Source organism: Pseudoliparis swirei, chromosome 11 (genome assembly GCF_029220125.1).
Source record: "Pseudoliparis swirei isolate HS2019 ecotype Mariana Trench chromosome 11, NWPU_hadal_v1, whole genome shotgun sequence".
Lineage (NCBI taxonomy): Eukaryota > Metazoa > Chordata > Actinopteri > Perciformes > Liparidae > Pseudoliparis > Pseudoliparis swirei.
Window position 1 is genome coordinate 1,197,637 of NC_079398.1, and position 23,455 is coordinate 1,221,091.

The window sequence follows — 23,455 nt, forward strand, 5'->3', positions numbered from 1 at the left end:
TTGTGTCATACAGCACAAACACATGGTCACCACTAAGCTGAGGGCCTATAAATTCAATAAACCCTTCTGAGATACTTACCTCATGTAGTAATCCATACACCATAAACATAATGACACCTTATTTTAGTTTATGTGATTACATGCAATGCTATGATTTGCATCCACAGCACCTCTCCACTCAGTAAAACATTGGATTGCCGTAATTGGTAGTAGGAGTAATCCTTGCACTTTTGTGGGGGAGCACTGGAATGACATTGATATACAGCGCTCCATTAATTGCCATATGAAAAGGGTCTGTAGTGGTTGGCGCTCTGCTGATGCATCACAGTAAAAGAGATGGGTCACTCTGTCTTCTCCAGCCTGCAGCTTTGCCAAGCTCATAATTACCAAAACCTCCAATTAATCTTCCCATCACAAAGGCCAAATATATACTTCCTCCCTATATATTTATATGAGTTACAGTATATGCTCTTAGTAGATGTGCAAGTGTGTGTGTGTGTCTGCAAATGTACATTTATGGGTGCACACTTGTGAGTGCCTGCGCCCACGAGGACATGGCAGCTCCACTGTGAGCCACACAGGTTATCAATACTAGTGGCATCAGTTGTGTCAATATCACACTGTTGAAGTGCAGGGAATCGCCATCTGCAAAAAGCACTCTTTTATTGTAAAAAAATAAAATTGTGTTCACAGAAAGTTCATCTATGTACTTATGTAAGCACACACATTGTGTACATCTTCTTTGGCATAGGCTTATGTAAGTCATGCTCACTCAAGAAGAGACCCCCACAAAGATACTTGGTTCCATTTTCTTTTAATTTGAAATGCGATTTCGTTAAAGTATTTTATCTGAATGTGTCTTTCAATGTTTTCATTCTTGTGGCTCTATTGTCTATTTTGAGATTGGTTTATGTGCTTCACTAAAATCTAACTCTCTGGTGCTTTTAGACATGTTACCATCCAATCCCTCTGTGTCGGTCCACATACAAGTGATAGTCAATAAGTGCGGCTGCACTGTGACTCATTTCTGAGAGGTCACAACAGCAGTTACTGTTAAGTGCACTTTTCTTCACAATAGTTTTTGTGTGTGTGTGTGTGCGCGCGTCAATAACAGTGCATGCATGTGTGTGTCTACATGAATATGTATTTCTGATTGTACCATGCAGTTATGGCCCCTAGCCATTCAACCTTTACTCATTCTGAAAAGAATCTCTTCTCACTCCGATCTGGACACAATTCCTCCAGCCGGTTGCTTCCACAACACCTTACTGGCCCCCAGTGGCGAAAGGAGGTACTGCGCCCACTTGATGCTTGGCCGACAGCAGGGGAGATGGAAAACTGTTTACAAGTGGCATTTGGCCCTAATTAAAAGCAGCACTTGCTGTAGCACTTGGTCTGCAGAAGGACTAGCATCCACACTGACAAATTCTGGGCCACTGATCCGCTGGTAAGCCGTCTCCACTCTGCAGACACACACAAACACCTCGGTCAACAAGTGAAGAGAATGAGCATATAAACACAGCAGATGACACTTTAAATTACACTGAATAATCAGTTTTCAAGACAAATTTGAGTATTTTAACTGCTCACAGTGTTGGTGAACAGTGAGGAGAGTGATACAAATGCACAACATGTGAGAAATTTAGGACCAGAAAACAACACAGATGGATCTGAGCGAAGCCATTTCCTGAGACAAATGAAGAATAGTCCTAGCGATAATGATTGACTAAGTCGGCAGAATCTCTCACTCTCTCAGCGGCGGAGACAGTCAACTCCCACCATTTTCTAATTCTGCTGGCCCAACATCTGGCTGTCCCGTGTGGAAAGGCCATTATGTCAGAAGAGAGGATGAATGAAAGTAGCCATCGACCTGTCTGCGAAGCGACTATCTGAGCAGGCAGTGCCTCGCGAGTTCTGACCAGCTTAATGGAGCACAACAGCTCGGCAACTAATCACCTGTTCTTTCTCATCAGCTGCTTCCCCCACGGGACGGCAATTGATTGTTAAGTGTTTGATGGATCAGACGAAGACTGAGCTGACCGGACTCAGTGGAACGTGCCGTACGGTTTGAAGCCCATCTGTGGTTTCATGTTTTCACACTCACAGAGAACTTTCTTCATCCCAGACTGCATGTCACACCGCTAAGTGTTTCTCTCTCTCTGTCTGTTATTTCCCACTCTGTGTAACATACAGTAGAACTATCATACTGGACCTCAGTCAGATTAATAGTGTGCGCTTGATGCAATCTCAAAGACACTGACAATAACATGTTATTGTATGACGACAACATTTTTTTCATTTTATCGAATTACTTAGGCCTTCAGTTTTATTGGTTTGATAGATGTCAGTCTTGAAACCTTATTTTTCCTTAAAAACAGGTAGAAAGTGTTGATGAAATAGTTAGAGTGCAATTTCCCTTGCTTCATTGAATGAGGCATTTGTAATGGTAACTCTGGTGGTTATTAACGTTGTTCCAATTTAAGAATCTTTAGAAACTAGTTTATTTTATTTGAAGCAATTTCTTCTTCAGTTTCTTTCACATGTTTTAAGGTGTTCACAGTAATTGTGATGAAATGATCGAATGGTCGATTAAATTAAATACTATTTTCATAATAAGACATACAAAGAATTTGGTGACAAAACTGAGCTTTTTTCCTCTGTTTTGTGTGAGTGTAAATTTAATATCTCTGGGTTTGGGATTTGTGGTGGCACATAACGAGCAATTTGAAGACATCACCGTAAGTTTTTATGAATTCTTCAACATTTTCTAAGATTTTAAAGAAAAAACAACGAATGGATAAATCAAAGAAGCAATTAGTAGATTCATTATGAAATGAATTCCCCGTAAACATGACTCAAACATGTATGTATCCTACACATATGCTATGTGTAAATATCTCACTTGAGTCTGAAAAGCTGGTTGTGACCCAGCTCTTTCTCCTCTTCACTCTCTTCTTGACCTCTATTGCACAGTCTCCTCTTCCTCTCTTCAGGGTGCAGGGTGAGTAAGACCACCAGGCTGGGCTGCAGCAGGTCACTGGGCCAACGGTAAACCTCCGAACCCTCTGCCGGAAGGTTGCTCACTTGACCGCTCACTGCTGTGGCAATGGCGTACGCTGCTGTGCTGGGCCAGAATCTAGGGACAGATAATAGATGGAGGATTGAAAGGTGAACGATTGATTGATGGATGATCGGCTAACTCGTGGGGGGGGGGGATGTACGACATCGAATTGTAGGTCTGGATCACAGTGGAATGTATCCATCGTCCCCACTATCTCAAAACAGGTCACGCAGCAGGCGAACGTCACAACACCTGCGACATCGCAGCCGTCTTTACCTGTCAACGATGACGGGCGTCTCCGTGCCCTTCTGGCGTATTTGTTCTGCTATGATGTAGTTCCCCAGAGCGAAGTAGGCCCTGCGGATGAGGGGAGGCTCCCGATCAAAGCGGGCCCGCATGGGGGACAGGCACTGGGGAGGGGAGTATAAAAGAGACGCCCCGAGAGCATCCCTCAGAGACTCCGTCAGCGTGGTTTTACCTGCGATGGGGGAGATGGTGGGAGGAAAGAATCAATTGCACACAGCGAATAAACACAAGACTGGCAGAGAGTAGAATTCATGATATTTCTCTTTTGTAGATGTAATAGGGACTGAAATGACTCTTAGGAAAGCTCAAACTCCCATCCCACCTCCTGTGCATGGTTGGGCTTCCATGAGGTTTGCAAAGAGTATTAGATGAGCCAGCTCTTCGATAAACCATTTTCACAGCGCTGTAACTTTCCTGAGGTCATGATACATGATATTCCATTAGGCCAAGCTCGCTGGCAGATAATGGCTTTAGCAGAGAACAACTGGCAATCGTAGCGAGACATCTATACATCAAACTGATCCCATATTTATTTATGAGGTAATGGTATTAACCTGTGGCATCCAGGCCCTCTATGACAATAACAGGGAAGTCTGGTTTACTTCTGCCCTCCGCTCCGCTGGGCAGCAGCTCCAGCACAGACATCGCCTCTGGGATGATGTCACCACACTGCAAAACAGACACAATCAGTTTGCTGCTGCGAGAGGAGGCGGGAGGGAGCCATAGACTGTGGTGCGCATGAACAAACACACACACACACACTACTGTGGGCCACCTGGCACTGCGAGATAAATGGAGGCATTAAAAAGCTCTTTGGAGCATACTGCTATACCTTCTTCTACCTCAAGAGCGCGCCACTCTGCCGAGTCCTGCAAGTGAAGCAATATCTCAAGACGATTTTTATTATTATTAGAACAGGCATTTCATAATGAGACAATAATAACCTTGTTGAGAACGTCATAGGCCTCCTCAAAACTGTAGAACACATCGGAGTTGATGATGTTGAGGGTTGATGGGTGACACTCTGGCGCTTCTGAGGGTACCACATAGGAATCCGTTGGCATGTCCGCACGAGACCACAGGTGCTGAGTCCACAGTTGGCTGTCCTCACGTTTCCGGTATGAGCACACCAACACCGGATCGCGCTGAGATAAATCCCTCAAAAGGCGCTCCGTCGGGGATGAGCTCTCCGAATGATCTTTTACGAAGTAACCCTTTAAGAGGGAATCCCTGACATTTGGCACAAACGAGGACATGGGAGACAAATGACACCCTGGAGGCAACTCTCGCAACAACGTGTCTTTCAGCTGTGCGTGATACTTGGCGCGTGTGATTTTGTCGTCGCTGCAGACGAGGAGGGAGTAAAGCTTCGCGTCCTTCTGCGCTTCGCTGAACACGCGCGGCACTTCCTCTCCGCGGTGCTTCTCTTGGGTGGAGAAGTAGAACGGCGCTCCATCCAGCTCCACTGAGAGAACGCGGGAGGACCAGGGAGGAACAAGGGACATCATGGCGCGCCGTGCCATTTCTTTCTATGCTCGGCTTTCAACTCAGGTCTAATGACAGCGAGGCGTGACGTGACGCGCCGCGGGGAAAACGAAAGTTACCGCGCGCTCGACGGAAAACGAAACTTTGCCTGCGCTGTGAAAATAACACACTCCCCTTGGCTCTAAGTTGTGTTTATAGAAAAGTGTGAGGCGACCAGAAGAAACACGCGCTGGTTGGGTTACAGTATTAGTGCCTCTGTGACATCTTTTAGTCAGGTGCGCACTTCCTCAGGTGGGGCATGAAGGGCCCCCTCCAGGACTGATGCGCTTCAGATGCGGAAATACAGTACATTGACAGTTACTATTATTATCTTATTGAAAACGTGCAACAGACTCGGGCATGAAATAATTAAACGCAGGTTTACAAACATGCATTTTGACTGCTTTGCTCCTGTTTTAAAAGTCACCGAAAAAAACAACAACTGCACCATTATATTCAACAGCACATCATATTTCTTAGATTCCACATAAGCAAATATCCCATGAGACATTGAAGGTCCTACAAGTACCTGGGCGTCTCCATCGACAGCCGACTGAACTGGAAGGCCAACATCAACGCTGTGTACAAGAAGGGGATGAGTCGACTCTTTTTCCTGAGAAAGCTTCGATCCTTCAACGTGTGCAGCAAGATGCTGGAGTTATTCTACCAGTCGGTTGTGGCCAGTGTGCTGCACTTTGCCATTGTCTGCTGGGGGAGCAGCATCGGAGCCGGTGACACCAGCCGTCTTAACAAACTGGTTGGGAAGGCTGGCTCCATCATCGGCTGCCAGCTGGAGCTCCTGGAACAGGTGGTGGAGAGGAGGACGTTGAAGAAACTGGTGTCCATATTGGACAACCCGGACCACCCTCTCCACCACCTCCTACAGGGACAGAGGAGTACTTTCTCCAGACGTCTCCTCACGCTCCGCTGCCACAAGGACAGATACAGGAGAACATTCCTGCCGACGGCTATGAGGCTCTACAACAGTTCACCTCTTGCCAGATCACCCTAACCCTTCTTATATTTTGTGTTTTGTTTTTTTATTCTTGTGTGTTGCTGCTACTGGCTCGACAAATTTCCCCTTGGGGATTAATAAAGTATATATCTATCTATCTATCTATATCTCCTCCTTGTTTCACATTGACTGCATTGTATGATAGATGAGTGACGCAACAGTTCACTGCAGGTCAACGCCCCCCCCCCCCCCCCACCCCCCTGTCTTTCGTTTTCGACTTGAGGTAAACAGAAACTCGAGTCGCGCACAGCTGATGGAGTTTCCTTCTCGGTGTCAAGGTTCGCCCCGCATTCCCGTATTTAAGACGCTTCCGCGTCCACAAGCCGTGACACTCGGCCGGTTGACTGAGGATGCGGTTCTCCTCCATGCTCGCGGCTCCGGTGCTGCTGCTGCTGCTGCTGCAGCTCTGCATCGACACCCTGAGAAACATCTATGCGCGCGTCTTTTTAAAAGGGAGGATACCCGAAGCCCGTAGGGGAACACTGTCCTCCGTGGCACCTGTTGACGGAGGAGTGCAGGGCCAAGGCAGAGCCCAAGATGCGATGACTCCAACTAGTGTCAACTATCATTTCACACGCCAGTGTAATTACAAATGTGGATTTTGCTTCCACACGGCAAAAACATCCTTCGTCCTGCCTCTGGTTGAAGCCAAGAGGGGCCTCCAACTCCTGCAGGCATCAGGTACATGATGGCAGATTATGATATGTTGTCCTTTGTGTGTGCTGTCAAACCTCTCGCATTCATACGTTCATCACTCTGTTTGTTAAAGGCATGGAGAAGATCAACTTCTCTGGAGGAGAGCCTTTCTTGCACAACAAAGGAGAATTCCTGGGGAAATTAGTTCAGTACTGCAAACAGAACCTGCAGCTCCCGAGCGTCAGCATTGTCAGCAACGGGAGCATGATCAAAGAAACGTGGTTCCAGAAATATGGTGAGACTCCAAATTAATCTCAACTTCTGAGGGCAAATGATTTTTTCTTGAACTTGATATAATATTGCGCACTAGTTCGAAGCATATTTTTAGACCAAGAATAGGAAAAGCATTTGTTTGTTTGTGTATTTTTTGTTTGTGTATTTTATTCAGTCAATCAAATCAAATACAATACAATATTATTATATATAATATAAAAAAGAGAAAGACTGAAAAGGTATAGGTAGAAGCAAGAAATGCTTATAAATTCCTATCCTAAATTAAAATCAAATAAATAAGAAAATTAATATAAAAACAACAAAACAAAATATATCTATAAATATATATATATATATATACATATATAATATATGTATATATATATACACACACACATACATACATATATATACATATGTATATATCGTTATATACATATACTCTCTCTCTCACTACCCACCCCCCCCCCCCCTTTCTCTCTCCATCAGGTGACAATCTGGACATCCTTGCCATCTCCTGTGACAGTTTTGATGAAGCCACCAACCAGCTGATTGGCAGAGCTCAGGGGAAGAAGAGCCACGTTGACAACCTCCACAAGATCCGCACCTGGTGCCAGGAGTACAAAGTGGCGTTCAAAATCAACTCGGTCATCAACACCTTCAACGTGGACGAAGACATGACGGAGAACATCCTCCAGCTCAACCCGGTCCGCTGGAAGGTGACAGCAGACGGGGGGGACGGGGGGGGGGGGGGGGGGAGCGTGCATGTTGGCGTGTATGACATCTTGGCACGCACGTACTCACCCTCTGTGTCTGGGCTTCCTGTGCTCAGGTATTCCAGTGTCTGCTGATTGACGGGGAAAATGCAGGAGAGGAAGCACTGAGAGAGGCAGAGGGGTTCGTCATCAGCGAGCAGATGTTTCAGGACTTCCTGGAAAGACACAGCAGCGTTCCCTGCCTGGTTCCGGAGTCCAATGAGAAGGTTTGAGAGGAGACTGTTGACAGTTTTTTGGTTTATTTGTTTCCTTGTACCTATACATACACTTTCTTACACAAACATGATCCACCCAGTGAGAAACTGTAAATCAGTGGATAGATCAGTGTGGTCTGGCTCCAGTCACACAGTCTCAAACTGAGATACGGTGACGTCTCTAAAAGAATGACAGCAAGTCAAATCTCACCAAAATAGTGCGACAACAGGCCACGTCCTAGACTCAAATAACTGAAGTTTGTGGTCTTCTTTGTCTTCACAGATGAGGAATTCATACCTGATCCTGGATGAATATGTAAGTTATGGTGTATTGTTTATTGACCAAACATAAGATTACGATTGATTGTCATTTGCTTTCCAACTGTTCCATAACTTTCCACATTTGATGAGCATTTAAACGTGCAGCTGATTTCCTCTTTCTTCACTTTTCAGATGCGTTTCCTGGACTGTCGAGAGGGACGAAAGGACCCGTCCAAGTCCATCCTGGATGTTGGCGTGAAGGAGGCCATTTGCTTCAGTGGCTTCGATGAAAATATGTTTCTGAAAAGAGGAGGGAAATATGTGTGGAGCAAAGCCGACATGAAGCTGGAGTGGTGAAAATCAGATTCACGTTCCCTGCGTGATTCCACAGATATTGTACATGTTCATTTTTTTATTTGTATTTGTGTTACTTTTAAAACTCACTCCACGCTTATGGATGTTGAAAAAGAGTGTCAACTTCAAAATCCAAATGTTTGCACTTAAATAAATAAATATATATTTATATATATATATATATAGTGTTGTATATGATGTGAGGTTCTGATTTAATAAAAATATTTAAAAAATAACATAATTATGAAGTGTTTTATTTCATTTTGTTTTGGTCGATGTTAGCAACTTCTAATAAAAAGTAATCTCCCATTATGGCCAAATAAAGGCCGGTCTAAAGGTCATGGCATATGATAAACAGCAATAACAAAGCAACATTTGCTTGAATAATTTGTTTTGTGACATTTGAATCCATAGCCACGCAGAAACCAGTCCAACTGACTCTTCCAGTAAAGGTTGTGGAACAGATGCCATGCTGTAACAATTTTAGTGGTTTTGAACTTGTTATCCTCCAGAACTAGTCGAGTCCTGTCCACACTGCTGAGGACGGCTCTCTCCATGCTATAACCTGTCCATTACAGCTTCTCCTATACTAACTACATTCCAATTGTTCTACTTTCTCTTTTGTTGGTAAATGGATATTTCACAGGGAAATTCAAATCATAAGAGAAATTGTGAAGCAATCTTTTTTTAACGTCTCTGTGAATGGCAAAACAACCATGGAAATAAGTATATTTTCTGACAACATATTATATATTGTTCCCTCTGAACAGGGCTGGATATGCCATCTGGCATACCGGGCAAATGCCCGCTGGGCCGCGGTAGTTTTGGGCCGAGCCGGCCGGCCGGTCCAAAAAAAAAAAAAAAATTTTGTTTTTGTTTTGGACCGGCCGGCCCGAAAATATCGCGGCCCGGCCGAAAGCTACCATCGAATGGCCCATAAATCGGGGACAGCGGCCCATTGGTCCATTTTCTATACAGACACAGGGCTGGCCCAATCAACAGAGAGAGGTTGGGGGGGGGGGGGGGGGGTTTACGCACGAGACCTCTGTCTGACTTTCGGTGCTGCTGAGCCTGGATACTTGAGAGATGGAGGGGGGGAAAAGCACACAAAAACGGAAGGGAGCCTGGGAAAAAATTATAGAGAAAAGAAAAAGAGACTCGAGGCAGATACTGCCAAATGTGTCAACATTAGGGACATGTTTGCTGCTGCTGCTCCCACAAGTTTAATGTTAACGTTACCACAGCAGCAACAGGTTGAAGAGGAGGCTGGCAGAGAGGAGCAGGAGCAGCAGGGTACAGATACAGAGGAAGCAGGGCCGAGTCAGCCTCTAACTTTAGTTGATCCGGTCAGGAAAATATAGCTACAGACTATAGCTACAGCTGGCTGACGTTACTACACAGCTAGCTTAGGCGTGTGCACACTTGGCGTTTTTTTAAAATGAAAAACTCCGGCCGGAGCGCTTTTCAGGTAGAAAAAGACGCTGGCAACATTTGTTACAAAAAGCAGCCGAGAGGTCTTTTGTTGTCATAACAATGTTACTACAACATTTTCGCGATAGTACAAAACGTTAAACAGGTGAATAAGCTAACTACCCAAGACAACAACACTGTCAACATGTTTGAATTCATGCACATATCAATAATCAGTTGATGTGTTTGTCGTAATGCACTTGATGACAATATAATTAGCTAGCTAGCCAACCACACAAGCTAGCCAACCTACTTGCTACGCTAGCTACCTTTTAGCTTTTCAGCCGGACAGGTCTTGCTTGTGATTGGTCAGCTGTCAAAAAAGTGCTTGACGTGGCGTGGGCGTTTTCTCTGAGAAGTTTCACTTTTTTCAACTGGAAAACACGCGCTGAGCTGCAGAAGAATGCTACCGATGGTGGAGAAAAAAAGGCTCAGCACGGTCTACTCCATAGGATTATAGTAAAACGGACGCTGGCAGCTTAAAAAAATACCCATAGTGTGCACACACTGTTGTTGGGTGTCACATTTTCATATATGTTGAATGTTGTTTGTTTTAATGTGCGGAACTCAGGAAGAATAGCTGTCACCAAGATGGCAAATAAGTTAATGGGGATCCAATTCAACAAATAATCATCTTAGAGGGCTTATAAAGATGTCGATGTGTGATGCATGATGACTCCAGTGATGTCATTCAGTGACCTACAGTATGGCAACAAGAACAAAAAAGCTGCATTATTATTATTATTATTATTGCAAAACTAACAAACATACAAAGAGAATAGAACATGTATAGCCTACAAAGAGCCAATGTATACAGACAGCCACTATGTCAAATACAGTAGTACAAAGTAGGAGCAGATACTTATAGTTTTAATAGCTTTCTTATTGTTTTGGACCTTGTTAAGTTAAAGTTAGGCCTACTTGTAATCATCTCTCCTTGACTCTGTATGTCCAGGCAAGTCAAGCTGCAGTTGGAGTGGAGGCTAGAGGCGGAGCAGTGGAGGATAAAAACAATGAGGAAGAACAGGGTGTAGATTACTTTTGTTGTGCACCGACAGATATGCTAGAGAGGTTCATGTCATTTATGTTCGCTTTCTCTCATTCCAGGCTTCCTGATTGTTTTCACCTGTCATCACACCTGTCTCCTATGCTCATCAGTGTCAGCCCCGCCCCTGATTGGTCCCACCTGTGTCTTGTTACCATGTGCTTAAATTCCCCTGTCTCCCAGTGTTCCTTGTCAGTTCGTCTGGTCTTTTGCCATGATCAGGTCGGGTTATGTTGTGCTCTTGAAAAGTTTTTGATCGCTCACTACGTGAGCGTTTTCATTTGTTCACTGCAGAACTGAAGAATAAAGTACTTACAAATACTTTATCGCTGACTCCGGGTCGTGCAATTGGGTCCTACTTCCTAAGTGTCTGAGTTCGTAACAGAACGAACTGACCACATTATGGACCCAGCCGACCCAAGAACGCTTCACGCCGCTCTGTCGGTACAGGGCGTGACGATTTTTCATCACGAGGAAAGACTGGACAAAGTCAGCCGGAAATACAAGAGCTGAGAGGACGCCAGGCCGGGTTCAGGAAGAATTATCTACACAGATGCAACAACTGGTTGCCCAAATGAATAATTTTTCCACTCATCAACAGACTGCTCCTCCGGTGACGTCATCCACAGCTGAGAATTTGCCTGTCAATACTCCAGCTGACGACCCAGGTCAGGCTGTTTCCTCCCATTACGGCTGGCTCTTCCGGAGAGATTTTCCGGAGACTCTTCGAATTGCAGAGCCTTTCTGGTACAGTGTGATCTGCATTTTCAACACAACCCAGCAGCGTTGTTATCTGAGCATGGTAAAGTGGCGTTTATTGTGTCTCATTTAACGGGAAGAGCTGCAGCCTGGGCTACTGCAGAATGGTCTAGAGACACCGAACTATGTTACTCATTGGCCGATTTCATAGAGACTATGAGGCGCATTTTTGACCACTCATCGCCTGCTACGGAGGCCAGCAGAAGACTGTTTCAAATACGTCAGCTCAACCGTCAGGTGGTTGATTATGCCATCGAGTTTCGTACAGCAGCAGCGGACAGCGGATGGAATGTTCCGGCTCTTCGTGACGCCTTCATGACAGGACTTTCGAACCGATAAAGGACCAGCTGGCTCCACTGGAGACACCCGGGATCTGGAATCCTCATCGCTGTGGCCATCCGGATCGATAACCGTCTTCGAAAGAGAGAGGAGCGTCGACGCAACCGAGATGTTATTCCCAGCTTCCAGAATTCGCCTCGGAGGGTCGCGCCGCCAGCGGAGGATTTCAGCTCATGTTACCGGACCATCAGAGGACTACACTTCCGAATGACTCCGGTGAACCCATGCAGCTTGGAAGAACCAGGCTTTCTCTGGAGGAGAGGCAGCGCCGTCACGGAGGGTTGCTGTTTCTACTGCGGCCAGCCGGGTCATCAACTCGCTTCATGCCCGGGAAAAGATCGTGCTCACCAGTCAAAAGGGGGGCGCTGGTGAGCAAGTTTCCCGCAGACTTCCCTCCTCGACCTGTTACTCAGGTAGACATTTGTATTAACAATCAGACCATTGACCAGGGTGTGTTAATAGACTCAGGGGCTGACGAAAGCCTTATAGACTGGGGCCTAGTCAAACAGCTAAAAATAAAAACTGTCCCGCTATCTCATCCTGTTAGTGCCAGTGCCTTAGACGGCCGCTTGTTGTTCACAGTTACCCATTGCACTGAGCCCATACGGATTACTATAAATAAGGACCATACCGAGAGCATGCAATTTCATATTTTTGAGTCGACTCAGCACCCGATTATTTTGGGGTTTCCTTGGCTGAAGATCCACAATCCTCACATAGACTGGCCTTCAGGGAAAGTTAAAGAATGGGGAGAGGATTGTAAGGGCAGGTGTAAACTTTCGCAACCTGTTAATGCACCAACAGACTCTAGTAGGATCATTATAGATCACCCTGACTATCCTGATCTACACAAGGTACCTTCCTGTTACCATGATTTAAAGAAGCGTTTAACAAGTCTAAAGCCTTGTCGCTACCTCCTCACCGAGATTTTGACTGTCCCATTGATCTCTTACCGAGCCCCATTCCCAAGGGGAGACTTTACTCGATTTCGAGACCTGAGAGAACAGCAATGGATGAATACATCTCCTCTTCACTCAAATCAGGGATTATCCGTCCTTCATCGTCTCCAGCCGGAGCGGAATTATCTTTTGTGGGAAAGAAAGACGGGTCTCTGAGACCTTGCATAGACTACAGTCCACTAAATGACATTACGGTGAAGAACCGCTATCCTCTGCCACTCATGTCATCTGCTTTTGAACTGCTTCAACGGCCAAGATATTCACCAAGTTGGATTTAAGAAATGCATATCACTTGGTTAGAATAAAACAAGGGATGAGTGGAAGACTGGATTCAACACTCAGAATGGTCACTATGAGTACTTGGTAATGCCTTTTGGACTGTGCAATGCACCGCTGTTTTTCAAGCTTTTGTGAATGAGGTTTTGCGGAATTCTTGAATATTTCAGTGTTTGTGTATCTGGATGACATACTGATTTTCTCCCCAGACGCTAAATCTCATGTTAACCATGTCCGCCAAGTTTTGCAGAAACTACTGGATAATCAGCTATATGTCAAGGCAGAGAAGTGCGAGTTCCACACAGAAGAGGTGTCTTTCTTAGGATACATAGTCTCACCTAATCATATCCAAATGGATCCTGCGAAAGTCAGTGCAGTATCCCAGTGGCCCACACCAGACTCCAGGAAAAAGGTTCAGCAGTTCCTAGGATTTGCTAACTTCTATAGGAAGTTTATTAGGAATTTCAGTTCTGTTGCTGCTCCTCTGCATGTTCTGACTTCTCCTAAGGTTCCTTCAAGTGGACCCCCCAGGCGGATCTTGCTTTCAAACTTCTCAGAGATAGATTCACATCAGCTCCCATACTCACCATTCCAGATCCCCAGCGCCAGTTTATGGTCGAGGTGGATGCTTCCAATGAGGGAATTGGAGGAGTACTGTCTCAACGTTCTGCAGAAGACAACAAGATGCATCCATGTGCTTACCTGTCGCGGAAGTTGACAACGGCAGAGCGGAATTATGACGTGGGAAACAAGGAATTGTTAGCTGTAAAAGCTGCCCTCGAGGAATGGAGACACTGGCTAGAGGGTGCAGAGCAACCGTTTTAGTCTGGACAGATCACAAGAATCTAGAATATATAAGAAAGGCTAAGCGTCTCAACTCCCGTCAGGCCAGGTGGACACTTTTCTTTAGTAGATTCAACTTCACACTCTCTTTTCGTCCCGGGTCTCAGAATCAAAACCCGATGCTTTGTCTCGTCTTTACGATCCCGAACCACTTGCGGTAGAGCCCAAGACCATCCTTCCACTTAACCGGGTGATCGGAGCCTTTTCCTGGCAAGTGGAGTCAGACGTTAAAGAGGCAAATGTCATGAATCCAGCGCCTAGCGAGTGTCCCAACAATCTGCTGTTTGTTCCGGAGGCTCTTCACTCCAAGGTCATCCACTGGGCTCACTCATCTGTGCTTTCGTGCCATCCGGGAGTAGCAAGAACAATGTTCAGGATTCAACAACGTTTCTGGTGGCCATCCATGAAGAAAAATGTGGCCGAGTATGTAGCGGCTTGTCCGGTGTGTGCATGTAATAAGACCTCATCTCAAGTTAAGATGGGCTTGCTCCAGCCGCTGCCGATTCCCCATCGTCCTTGGTCACACATTTCGATGGATTTTGTGACAGGATTTCCCTCATCCAGAGGCAAGACTACGGTTCTAACAGTGGTTGATCGATTTTCAAAGATGGCTCACTTCATCCCATTGACCAAGCTTCCTCTGCCAAAGTCACCGCAGAGGTCATGATGAATCAAGTATTCAGGATCCATGGATTCCCTAATGACATTGTTTCCGACAGGGGTCCACAATTCATTTCCGCCTTCTGGAAAGAGTTTTGTCGACTCATAGGTGCCACCGTCAGCCTGTCATCAGGATATCACCCTCAGTCAAATGGACAGTCGGAGCGTCTGAACCAAGAACTAGAGACTACGCTACGTTGTCTCGTCTCCCGGAACCAGACCACCTGGAGTGACCACCTCACATGGGTCGAGGTTGCCCACAATACCCTTCCTACGGCGGCCACAGGTCTCTCTCCATTCCATTGTGTCAATGGTTTCCAGCCTCCACTTTTCCCTAACAACGAGGAAGAGGTGATGGTTCCATCGGCACATGCCATGATCAGACGTTGTCGCAGAGTTTGGGCTGGTGCTCGCCAGTCTCTTCTCCGAAGTTCAGCTCGGATGAAGGCTGTTGCGGACGTTCATCGCAGGGTCGCTCCCTCCTACAGTCCAGGCCAAAAGGTTTGGCTCTCTACCAAAGACTTACCACTCCATGTCGCCTCAAAGAAACTGGCTCCGAGATTTGTGGGTCCGTTTCCAGTATCCAGAGTCATCAACCCGGCGTCGATCGCTTGCAACTCCCAGGACCTTGAGACTGCACCCATCGTTTCACGTTAGTAAACTCAAGCCGGTGTGTGAGAGCACACTTGTTCCCGCCTCAAGCCCCTCCACCGCCCCAGTTCTTTGAAGGGGTGACGTTTACAAGGTCCGTAAGCTACTGGAGGTCCGTAATAGGGAGGGCAAGCAATTCCTGGTAGACTGGAAGGGTTACGGTCCTGAGGCTAGAAGCTGGATAGCTGCTTCATTTATCGTAGACAAGACTCTTATCCACGACTTTTACAATCAGCCTGGGCCATCAGGAGTTGGCCCTAGAGGGGGGGGTACTGTTGTGCACCGACAGATATGCTAGAGAGGTTCATGTCATTTATGTTCGCTTTCTCTCATTCCAGGCTTCCTGATTGTTTTCACCTGTCATCACACCTGTCTCCTATGCTCATCAGTGTCAGCCCCGCCCCTGATTGGTCCCACCTGTGTCTTGTTACCATGTGCTTAAATTCCCCTGTCTCCCAGTGTTCCTTGTCAGTTCGTCTGGTCTTTTGCCATGATCAGGTCGGGTTATGTTGTGCTCTTGAAAAGTTTTTGATCCCTCACTACGTGAGCGTTTTCATTTTGTTCACTGCAGAACCGAAGAATAAAGTACTTACAAATACTTTATCTCTGTCTCCCGGGTCGTGCAATTGGGTCCTACTTCCTAAGTGTCTGAGTTCGTAACAACTTTGCCCGTCCTGACCCTTCATTGAGGCAGGCTTTTTTAAACTACCATCCCAAACAAGAGGCTAAAAGCCCTGTTGTGAGGAAGGTGTTCACCAGAGATGGAAGTTGCAGGAAGTGGCTGACATACAGTGAGGGACGTCACAGTTTGTATGTCTCTCTCAAAGGCTGCCGTCATTTGTTTGAAGAGAAGAAATTTCACTGGAGTGGACTTCACACTTTCTTTTTTGTTTAGCAGTGAGTTTACAGTATGCTGTATTTATTACTAGTACTAAATTATTTGAATTTATTATTTAATATAATAAAACATTTGAAATTATTCTTTGACTTCTGGTGCTTTTTATTTGATAACATTTTACTTCTACTGTACTTGAGTCAAGTATGGAGATTGTGTACCCCATGGCCACCACCGCCAGTCAAGAGTGAGTGAGTACACTGGTCTATTTGCACTGGTACCATTGCTTACTGCATGTAGTCATCTTTGTAGTGGTTTGGGGGAATACTGTATATATATGACTGTACAGCACGTTATATAAGACGAGTATATAAGGCGAGTATTTTTGTGCTGGTGGGTGTGGTCCGACCGATTGGGGTGGGCCTGTCTGGGCCAAAAATGCCAGGGCCTAATTGTTGTCCCAGTCCAGCCCTGCCTCTGAATATATTAGAATCTTGTCAATAAACTAAAATGTACAAATTTCCACGAGGATATATATATTGCATTTTACAAAGATTGCACATCAGTCTTGGAACTGAGCGCCTGCTGGGGACTCTCTTCAGATTGATATATATATATATGTAGGGGACTCTGTTGGGAGCACATAATTCACAAGACTAGTCGGGTGGTGTGCAGGATACGTGACCGGGTCCCTTTAAGAGCTGGGAGCGTAACCAGGGCAACGGGGTGGCGTCGAGGGGTTTAAAGGTCACGAGGTGTCAGGGTCACGGGTGAAATGTTTGTGTGAGGAAATAAACGGCCACAGAGGTGTGCAGCCAAAGAAAGTGACTTTGTCCCTATCGTTCATTCCCGCGCTCCTACATTGGTGACCCTGGCTCTACTGGACGGATCCAGAGACGAACATGACGACGCACGCAGTTTCGCTTAAGCTGCCGGAGTTTTGGGAGACGCATGCATCGGTCTGGTTTGCTCAAGCTGAAGCGCAGTTCGCACTCAGAGACATTACCGCAGACTCGACGAAATATTATTATGCAGTGGCGGCGCTCGGCAGTTCGACAGCGGGCCGAGTGGTGAGCATCCTAGAGAACCCCCCCGTTCAGCGACAAGTACGCCACGTTGAAAGAACACTTGCTGAAGGCGTTTGGACTATCGGACACCGAGCGGGCTCGCCGGCTGCTCTCACTGGATGGCCTCGGCGACAGCAAGCCGTCGGAGCTTATGGACAAGATGCTGGCTCTCCTCGGTAGACACCAGCCCGAGTTTTTATTCATGGAACTGTTTCTACAGCAGCTGCCTTTGCAGGTGCGGTCAACTTTGGCTAATTCCAGGATTAAGGATTGTCGGGAGTTGGCCGAGGAGGCCGATGAGTTTTTTCTTGCCGGACAACAACACTGCGCGGCCGTGCAGAAGCCGGCGCAAGATGTATGGCTACCAGCGGAGACAGCGGTGGTCGCGACAGCGGAAGCAAGTCAACGACGGGGAACCGCCGGCTTGTGTTTTTACCACGCACGGTTTGGACCGAGGGCTACACGGTGCCGCTCGCCATGCAGTTACAGCAAGAAGGGAAATACCGGGGCCGGCGCTCAGTAGCTGCCATGAGCGTCGGCCGAGCGGGCAGGCTGCTGTTCATCCAGGACGACATCTCCGGGCGGCGATTTCTGTGCGATACGGGCGCGCAGATCAGCGTCATGCCGGCATCACGGGTGGACATGCTGACAGACGGACATGCCCCCCCCCCCCCCCCTTGAAGCCGCGAACGGCAGCTCCATCCGCACATTTGGGACACGGAGCGTACAGCTGTGTTTCAGGGGGCAGCATTTCCGCTGGGACTTTGTGACGGCTAAGATTAACATGCCCTTACTTGGTGTGGATTTCCTGTGTGCCTGTGGACTGTTGGTAGACGTCAAGGGCCGCCGCCTGATGAATGCTTTGACTTTCTTCTCTTACCCGTGCACACTAGGGGGAGCAGATGCAACCAGGCTGGCTAGCCTCTCAGCTGCGGATGAGTTTCTTCGGTTGCTGGCTGAGTTCCCGGACCTCACACTACCCACCTTCTCATCCTCCACGGTCAAACATGGGGTAGAACATTACATCTCGACCACTGGCCCACCGGTACATGCCCGGGCCCGGCGCCTGGACCCGGCAAAGCTCATCATCGCCAAGACAGAGTTTGACAACATGGAGCGCCTGGGCATCATTCGCCGCTCCAACAGCCCGTGGGCGTCACCCCTGCACATTGCACCGAAGCCTGGAGGTGGGTGGCGTCCGTGTGGGGATTATCGCCGGCTCAACGATGCAACGATCCCGGACCGCTACCCAGTTCCGCACATCCAGGATTTTTCTGCCCATTTGTCCGGTAGCGTGGTGTTTTCTAAGGTCGACCTGGTTCGGGGTTATCATCAAGTGCCCGTTCAACCTCTGGATATTCCCAAGACGGCACTGATCACACCTTTCGGCCTCTTTGAATTTTTGAGGATGCCGTTTGGCCTCAAAAATGCAGCACAGACTTTCCAGCGCCTCATGGACACTGTGCTTAGGGACCTGCCTTTTTTGTTTATTTACCTGGACGACATCCTGGTTGCCAGTTCATCGAGGGCAGAGCATATGTCTCACCTGCGGATATTGTTTGCTCGGCTCAACCAACACGGGTTGATCGTCAACCCAGCTAAGTGTCAGTTTGGGTTGACAACCATTGACTTCCTTGGACATCGCATCACTAAAGACGGGGCTGTTCCCCTTCCAGCGAAGGTGGACGCGGTGGCTAACTTTCAGCGCCCGCTCACAGTGAAGGCACTGCAGGAGTTTTTAGGAATGGTAAACTTTATCATCGATTCATCCCCCGGGCAGCACAGTTGATGCGACCCCTTTTCGAAGCCCTGAAAGGCAAGACTGTCAAACAAGCGGTTGACTGGACAGAGGAGCGGGACCAGGCATTTGGGGATACCAAGACTGCTCTGGCAAGAGCAACGATGCTGGCACATCCCGCACCCAAAGCTACGATCGCCATCACCACTGACGCTTCAGATTTTGCAGTGGGCGCCGTGTACGAGCAGTGGGTGAAAGGGGCATGGCAGCCACTTGCTTTTTTTAGTCGACAGCTGCGTCCTAACGAGAGAAAGTACAGCACTTTTGATCGGGAGCTCCTTGGCCTGTTTCTTGCCATTCGACATTTCCGGTTCCTGCTCGAGGCTCGACAGTTCACAGCTTTTGTGGATCACAAGCCATTGACATTCGCTATGCGTAAGACAGCTGAACCATGGTCAGGCCGCCAGCAGCGCCAGCTCTCCTTCATCTCCGAATTCACCACGGATGTTCAACATGTGGCAGGCTAACATAACCTGGTCGCAGATTGTTTATCAAGAGCTATCGTGGGGCCGGTTCATTTGGGACTGGATTATGCTAAAATGGCGGAGGATCATGTTTCGGACTCAGGCGTGCAGGAATTGAGGACGGCAACAACGGGACTGCAATTGGAGGAGGTTCCATTCGGCGAAAAAGGGACCACGCTCCTCTGCGACGTCTCCACAGGTCAGACACGACCGGTTATTCCTACCGGATGGAGGCATCAAGTTTTCGACACTATTCATGGTCCGTCGCACCCCGGCAACAAGGCATCTCAGAGGCTGGTTACAGTAAAGTTTGTTTGGCACGGCCTCAAGAAGGATGTGTGAAAGTGGGCCGGGTGTGGTGTGCCAACGCGCCAAGGTGCACCGTCACATAAAGGCCTCAATAGCACAGTTTTCGGTTCCAGAAAGGAGATTTGATCGTGTGAATGTGGATCTGGTGGGACCCCTTCATCTGTACCAGGGTTTCACACGCCTCCTCACCATGGTGGACTGAACCACACGTTGGCCAGAGGCTTTCCCGCTGTCATCAACGACATCGGATGAGGTGGCTCGAGCGTTCATTGGGACGTGGGTCGCCAGGTTTGGGGCCCCAGCTGACGTTTCCTCGGACAGAGGCCCACAGTTCACGTCGGAGCTCTGGAACGCAGTCGCAGAAAGCCTGGGGGTGAAGCTCCACCGTACTACTGCTTATTGTTGTAGGAGAAAATGTGTGAACAGTTGTCTCTCCCAAATGTCTATGGGGGTAATCTAAACCGCCTGGGTGGGACCAACCGAAAAGATCACAAACCGATGACCTGGGTGGGACCAACCGAAAAGGTCACAAACCGATGACTTGAGGGGAAACAGATGGACTCTGGAATGTGTACATCACGGCGAGGTGTATAAAGAGGAGGAGAATCAACCAAGAAGGCAGCATTAAGTCTGAGACTTCTCATTCGGAGGGTTCGGATTTTGCTCCGCTCAGCTGGGTGTTTCCATGACTTGATTGTGTGATTACTTATTGTCTGATGACTTATTGGTCTAGTTGACTCACTTGTCCACTTGTTTGTACCTGGCTCACATTCTGATCATTTGTGAACTTGTTATTATATAATAAAGTGTGATAAGACCACCGTGCTTAAAACACTTTTGATTTCTCACAAGGCATCGGAACATTTATTCCACCACACTTATCACCCACAGGCTAATGGGTTGTGCGAGCGGTTCCATCGCTCAATGAAAGTTGCTCTCCGGGCCAGCCTCAAGGACGGGGGCTGGGTGGACAGGCTCCCATGGGTCATGTTGGGGCACAGAACAGCCCCCAAGGAGGACCTTCAAGCTTCATCCGCCGAGTTGGTGTACGGCCAGCCGCTGCGGGTTCCTGGGGAGTTCATCCCCAAGGTCACAGACCCGTGGTCTGCGACACAACAGCGGGCCGCTCTCCTGGAAAAGGCTGGAGTGTTCACCCCTGTGCCCACGTCGCAGCACGGCCTCCCGCAGTCACACGTCCCGTCCAGCCTAAAGACAGCAGAGTACGTCTTCATTCGCCAGGATGGCTGCCATGGGCCCTTTAAACCGCCCTACGAAGGACCGTTTCGCGTTCTAGAGGCCGGGGACAAAACCTTCAAAGTCGACCTTGGCGGTAAGGTGGCGCAATTGTCGGTTGATCGCCTGAAACCAGCACAGCTCGACCTAGACCAGCCGGTAAGGTTGGCCGAACCCCCGCGGCGCGGGCGCCAGTGGCGTCCCTAGGCTAAGAAACCCGGGGCTACAGCCCCGGATGTTTTTTAATTAGCCCCGAATGTTAGAAAAACTCACTAGCACCCCGCCCCCCCCCCCCCCCCCCCCCCCGTCGACAACGCTCGCCGTGGGTCACTTTCCAATCTAAACTGCATTGGCTAAGCCCCAGATGTATCCAAATCCTAGAGACGCCCCTGGCGGGCGCCCTCCTATATTTCCACCACGCCGCTGCAAGGCCCAGAAGCTGCCGGCAACGGCCGCGCTGCCTCCAATTCCGGCTCCAGTAACAAGGAGTCGGGCAGGACGGTTGATTCGGGCCCCGAGACTATGAGTGTGTTTTTTTTGTTTTCTTTAGTCAAGGTTCAAGGTTTTTTATTTGCCATCTGTGCCTAGACCAGCAGTCCAGACACATCGGAATTATTTTTGCAGGGTTCTCCGAGTCAAGAGGTACAAAACAAACACACTATAATAACAATAACAGTAACCGTAATAATAATAGAAATATGAAACATATCTAAAAAAACACCGTACAAAAAAACACACTGTACATAGTGTGGTAAAGTGTATGCAATATTCACAGTAATAAGTAGGTAAGTAGGCTAGTGCTGTACCTAGCTTGTAAAAGGGAAGAAAGAGGGGGAGGGGACAGTGATATGGGGATATTGCACATGTTCAGATGTTGGGGGAAGGTTGTGTGGGGCTATTGCACTGATTGTAGTGTTGCACATTGTTCACAGTTTCAAGGAGTGCCTCTTTCTCAGTAGTTCTGTTGTGCCATCAGTCTGACTGTGGCAGGGAAGAAGCTGTTGAAGAAGCGTGTCCTGTGGGTGACGATGCTGTCCGCTCTGCTGTGTCTCATGTTGTATGTGCAGTCTTGGTGAATTCTGGGGGGGGCGTATGTAGGGGACTCTGTTGGGAGCACATAATTCACAAGACTAGTCGGGTGGTGTGCAGGATACGTGACCGGGTCCCTTTAAGAGCTGGGAGCGTAACCAGGGCAACGGGGTGGCGTCGAGAGGTTTAAAGGTCACGAGGTGTCAGGGTCACGGGTGAAATGTTTGTGTGAGGAAATAAACGGCCACAGAGGTGTGCAGCCAAAGAAAGTGACTTTGTCCATATCGTTCATTCCCGCGCTCCTACATATATATATATATATATATATATATATATATATATATTAGTGCTGTGAAAAATAACGCGTTAACTCAGTTAATTAAATTACAGGATTAACTAGGTTTTTTTTTAACGCATTTAACGCATGCGCAGAATGAGCTTCCAAAAATGTTAATCGTTTCACAGCCCTAATATACAGGACTGTCTCAGAAAATTAGAATATTGTGATGAAGTTCTTTATTTTCTGCAATGCAATTAAAAAAACAAAAATGTCATGCATTCTGGATTCATTACAAATCAACTGAAATATTGCAAGCCTTTTATTCTGATTTATTGCTGATTATGGCTTACAGCTTAAGAAAACTCAAATATCCTATCTCTAAATATTAGAATATCATGAAAAAGTATACTAGTAGGGTATTAAACAAATCACTTGAATTGTCTAATTAACTCGAAACACCTGCAAGGGTTTCCTGAGCCTTGACAAACACTCAGCTGTTATAAATCTTTTTTTTTACTTGGTCTGAGGAAATATTAAAATGTTATGAGATAGGATTTTAGAGTTTTCTTAAGCTGTAAGCCATAATCAGCAATATTAAAACAATAAAAGGCTTGCAATATTTCAGTTGATTTGTAATGAATCCAGAATGCATGACATTTTTGTTTTTTTAATTGCATTACAGAAAATAAAGAACTTCATCACAATATTCTAATTTTCTGAGACAGTCCTGTATATATATGATATGATATGATATTCCTTTATTCGTCCCACATTGGGGACATTTAAAAAATCACAGCAGCGGTGCACATCAGAGCATCAATGAAGATAAATATAAAACACAAAACTAAAAACTAAAAACTAAATACTAATACTAAATATACATAAATATACATATATATATATATATATAGAGAGAGAGAGAGAACATTGACTATAACACTCATTGTCAGAATGGTAGAGCATCCCTGGGAGGGATAATCTATCACACACACACACACACACACACACACACACACACACACACACACACACACACAC

General features: G+C 47.0%; 2 protein-coding genes across 2 annotated transcripts; one reads left to right on the forward strand and one right to left on the reverse strand.

The window, feature by feature from the left end:
• Positions 1-797: 797 nt before the first annotated feature.
• Positions 798-4,990, reverse strand: cmpk2 (cytidine monophosphate (UMP-CMP) kinase 2, mitochondrial). Its single transcript, XM_056427151.1, has 5 exons — positions 4,312-4,990; positions 3,922-4,036; positions 3,338-3,539; positions 2,903-3,136; positions 798-1,463 (listed from the first exon to the last, which is right to left on the reverse strand). Exons 1-5 carry the CDS (start codon positions 4,888-4,890, stop codon positions 1,343-1,345), a joined length of 1,251 nt encoding a protein of 416 aa, XP_056283126.1. The 5' UTR covers positions 4,891-4,990; the 3' UTR covers positions 798-1,342.
• Positions 4,991-6,197: 1,207 nt separating this feature from the next.
• Positions 6,198-8,628, forward strand: rsad2 (radical S-adenosyl methionine domain containing 2). Its single transcript, XM_056427152.1, has 6 exons — positions 6,198-6,587; positions 6,676-6,837; positions 7,305-7,534; positions 7,648-7,797; positions 8,069-8,101; positions 8,239-8,628. Exons 1-6 carry the CDS (start codon positions 6,257-6,259, stop codon positions 8,401-8,403), a joined length of 1,071 nt encoding a protein of 356 aa, XP_056283127.1. The 5' UTR covers positions 6,198-6,256; the 3' UTR covers positions 8,404-8,628.
• The last annotated feature ends 14,827 nt before the right edge of the window (positions 8,629-23,455 follow it).

Excerpts from the sequence above, each read along its gene's own strand:
- cmpk2 (XM_056427151.1), bottom strand. The coding sequence starts at position 4,890 with ATGGCACGGCGCGCCATGATGTCCCTTGTTCCTCCCTGGTCCTCCCGC. Across the intron at positions 3,137-3,337 it reads ACGCCCGTCATCGTTGACAG|ATTCTGGCCCAGCACAGCAG; the intron begins GTAAAGACGGCT and ends ATCTGTCCCTAG. Across the intron at positions 1,464-2,902 it reads AACCAGCTTTTCAGACTCAA|AGTGGAGACGGCTTACCAGC; the intron begins GTGAGATATTTA and ends GTGTGTCTGCAG.
- rsad2 (XM_056427152.1), top strand. The coding sequence starts at position 6,257 with ATGCGGTTCTCCTCCATGCTCGCGGCTCCGGTGCTGCTGCTGCTGCTG. Across the intron at positions 6,838-7,304 it reads AACGTGGTTCCAGAAATATG|GTGACAATCTGGACATCCTT; the intron begins GTGAGACTCCAA and ends TCTCTCCATCAG. Across the intron at positions 7,798-8,068 it reads TTCCGGAGTCCAATGAGAAG|ATGAGGAATTCATACCTGAT; the intron begins GTTTGAGAGGAG and ends TTGTCTTCACAG.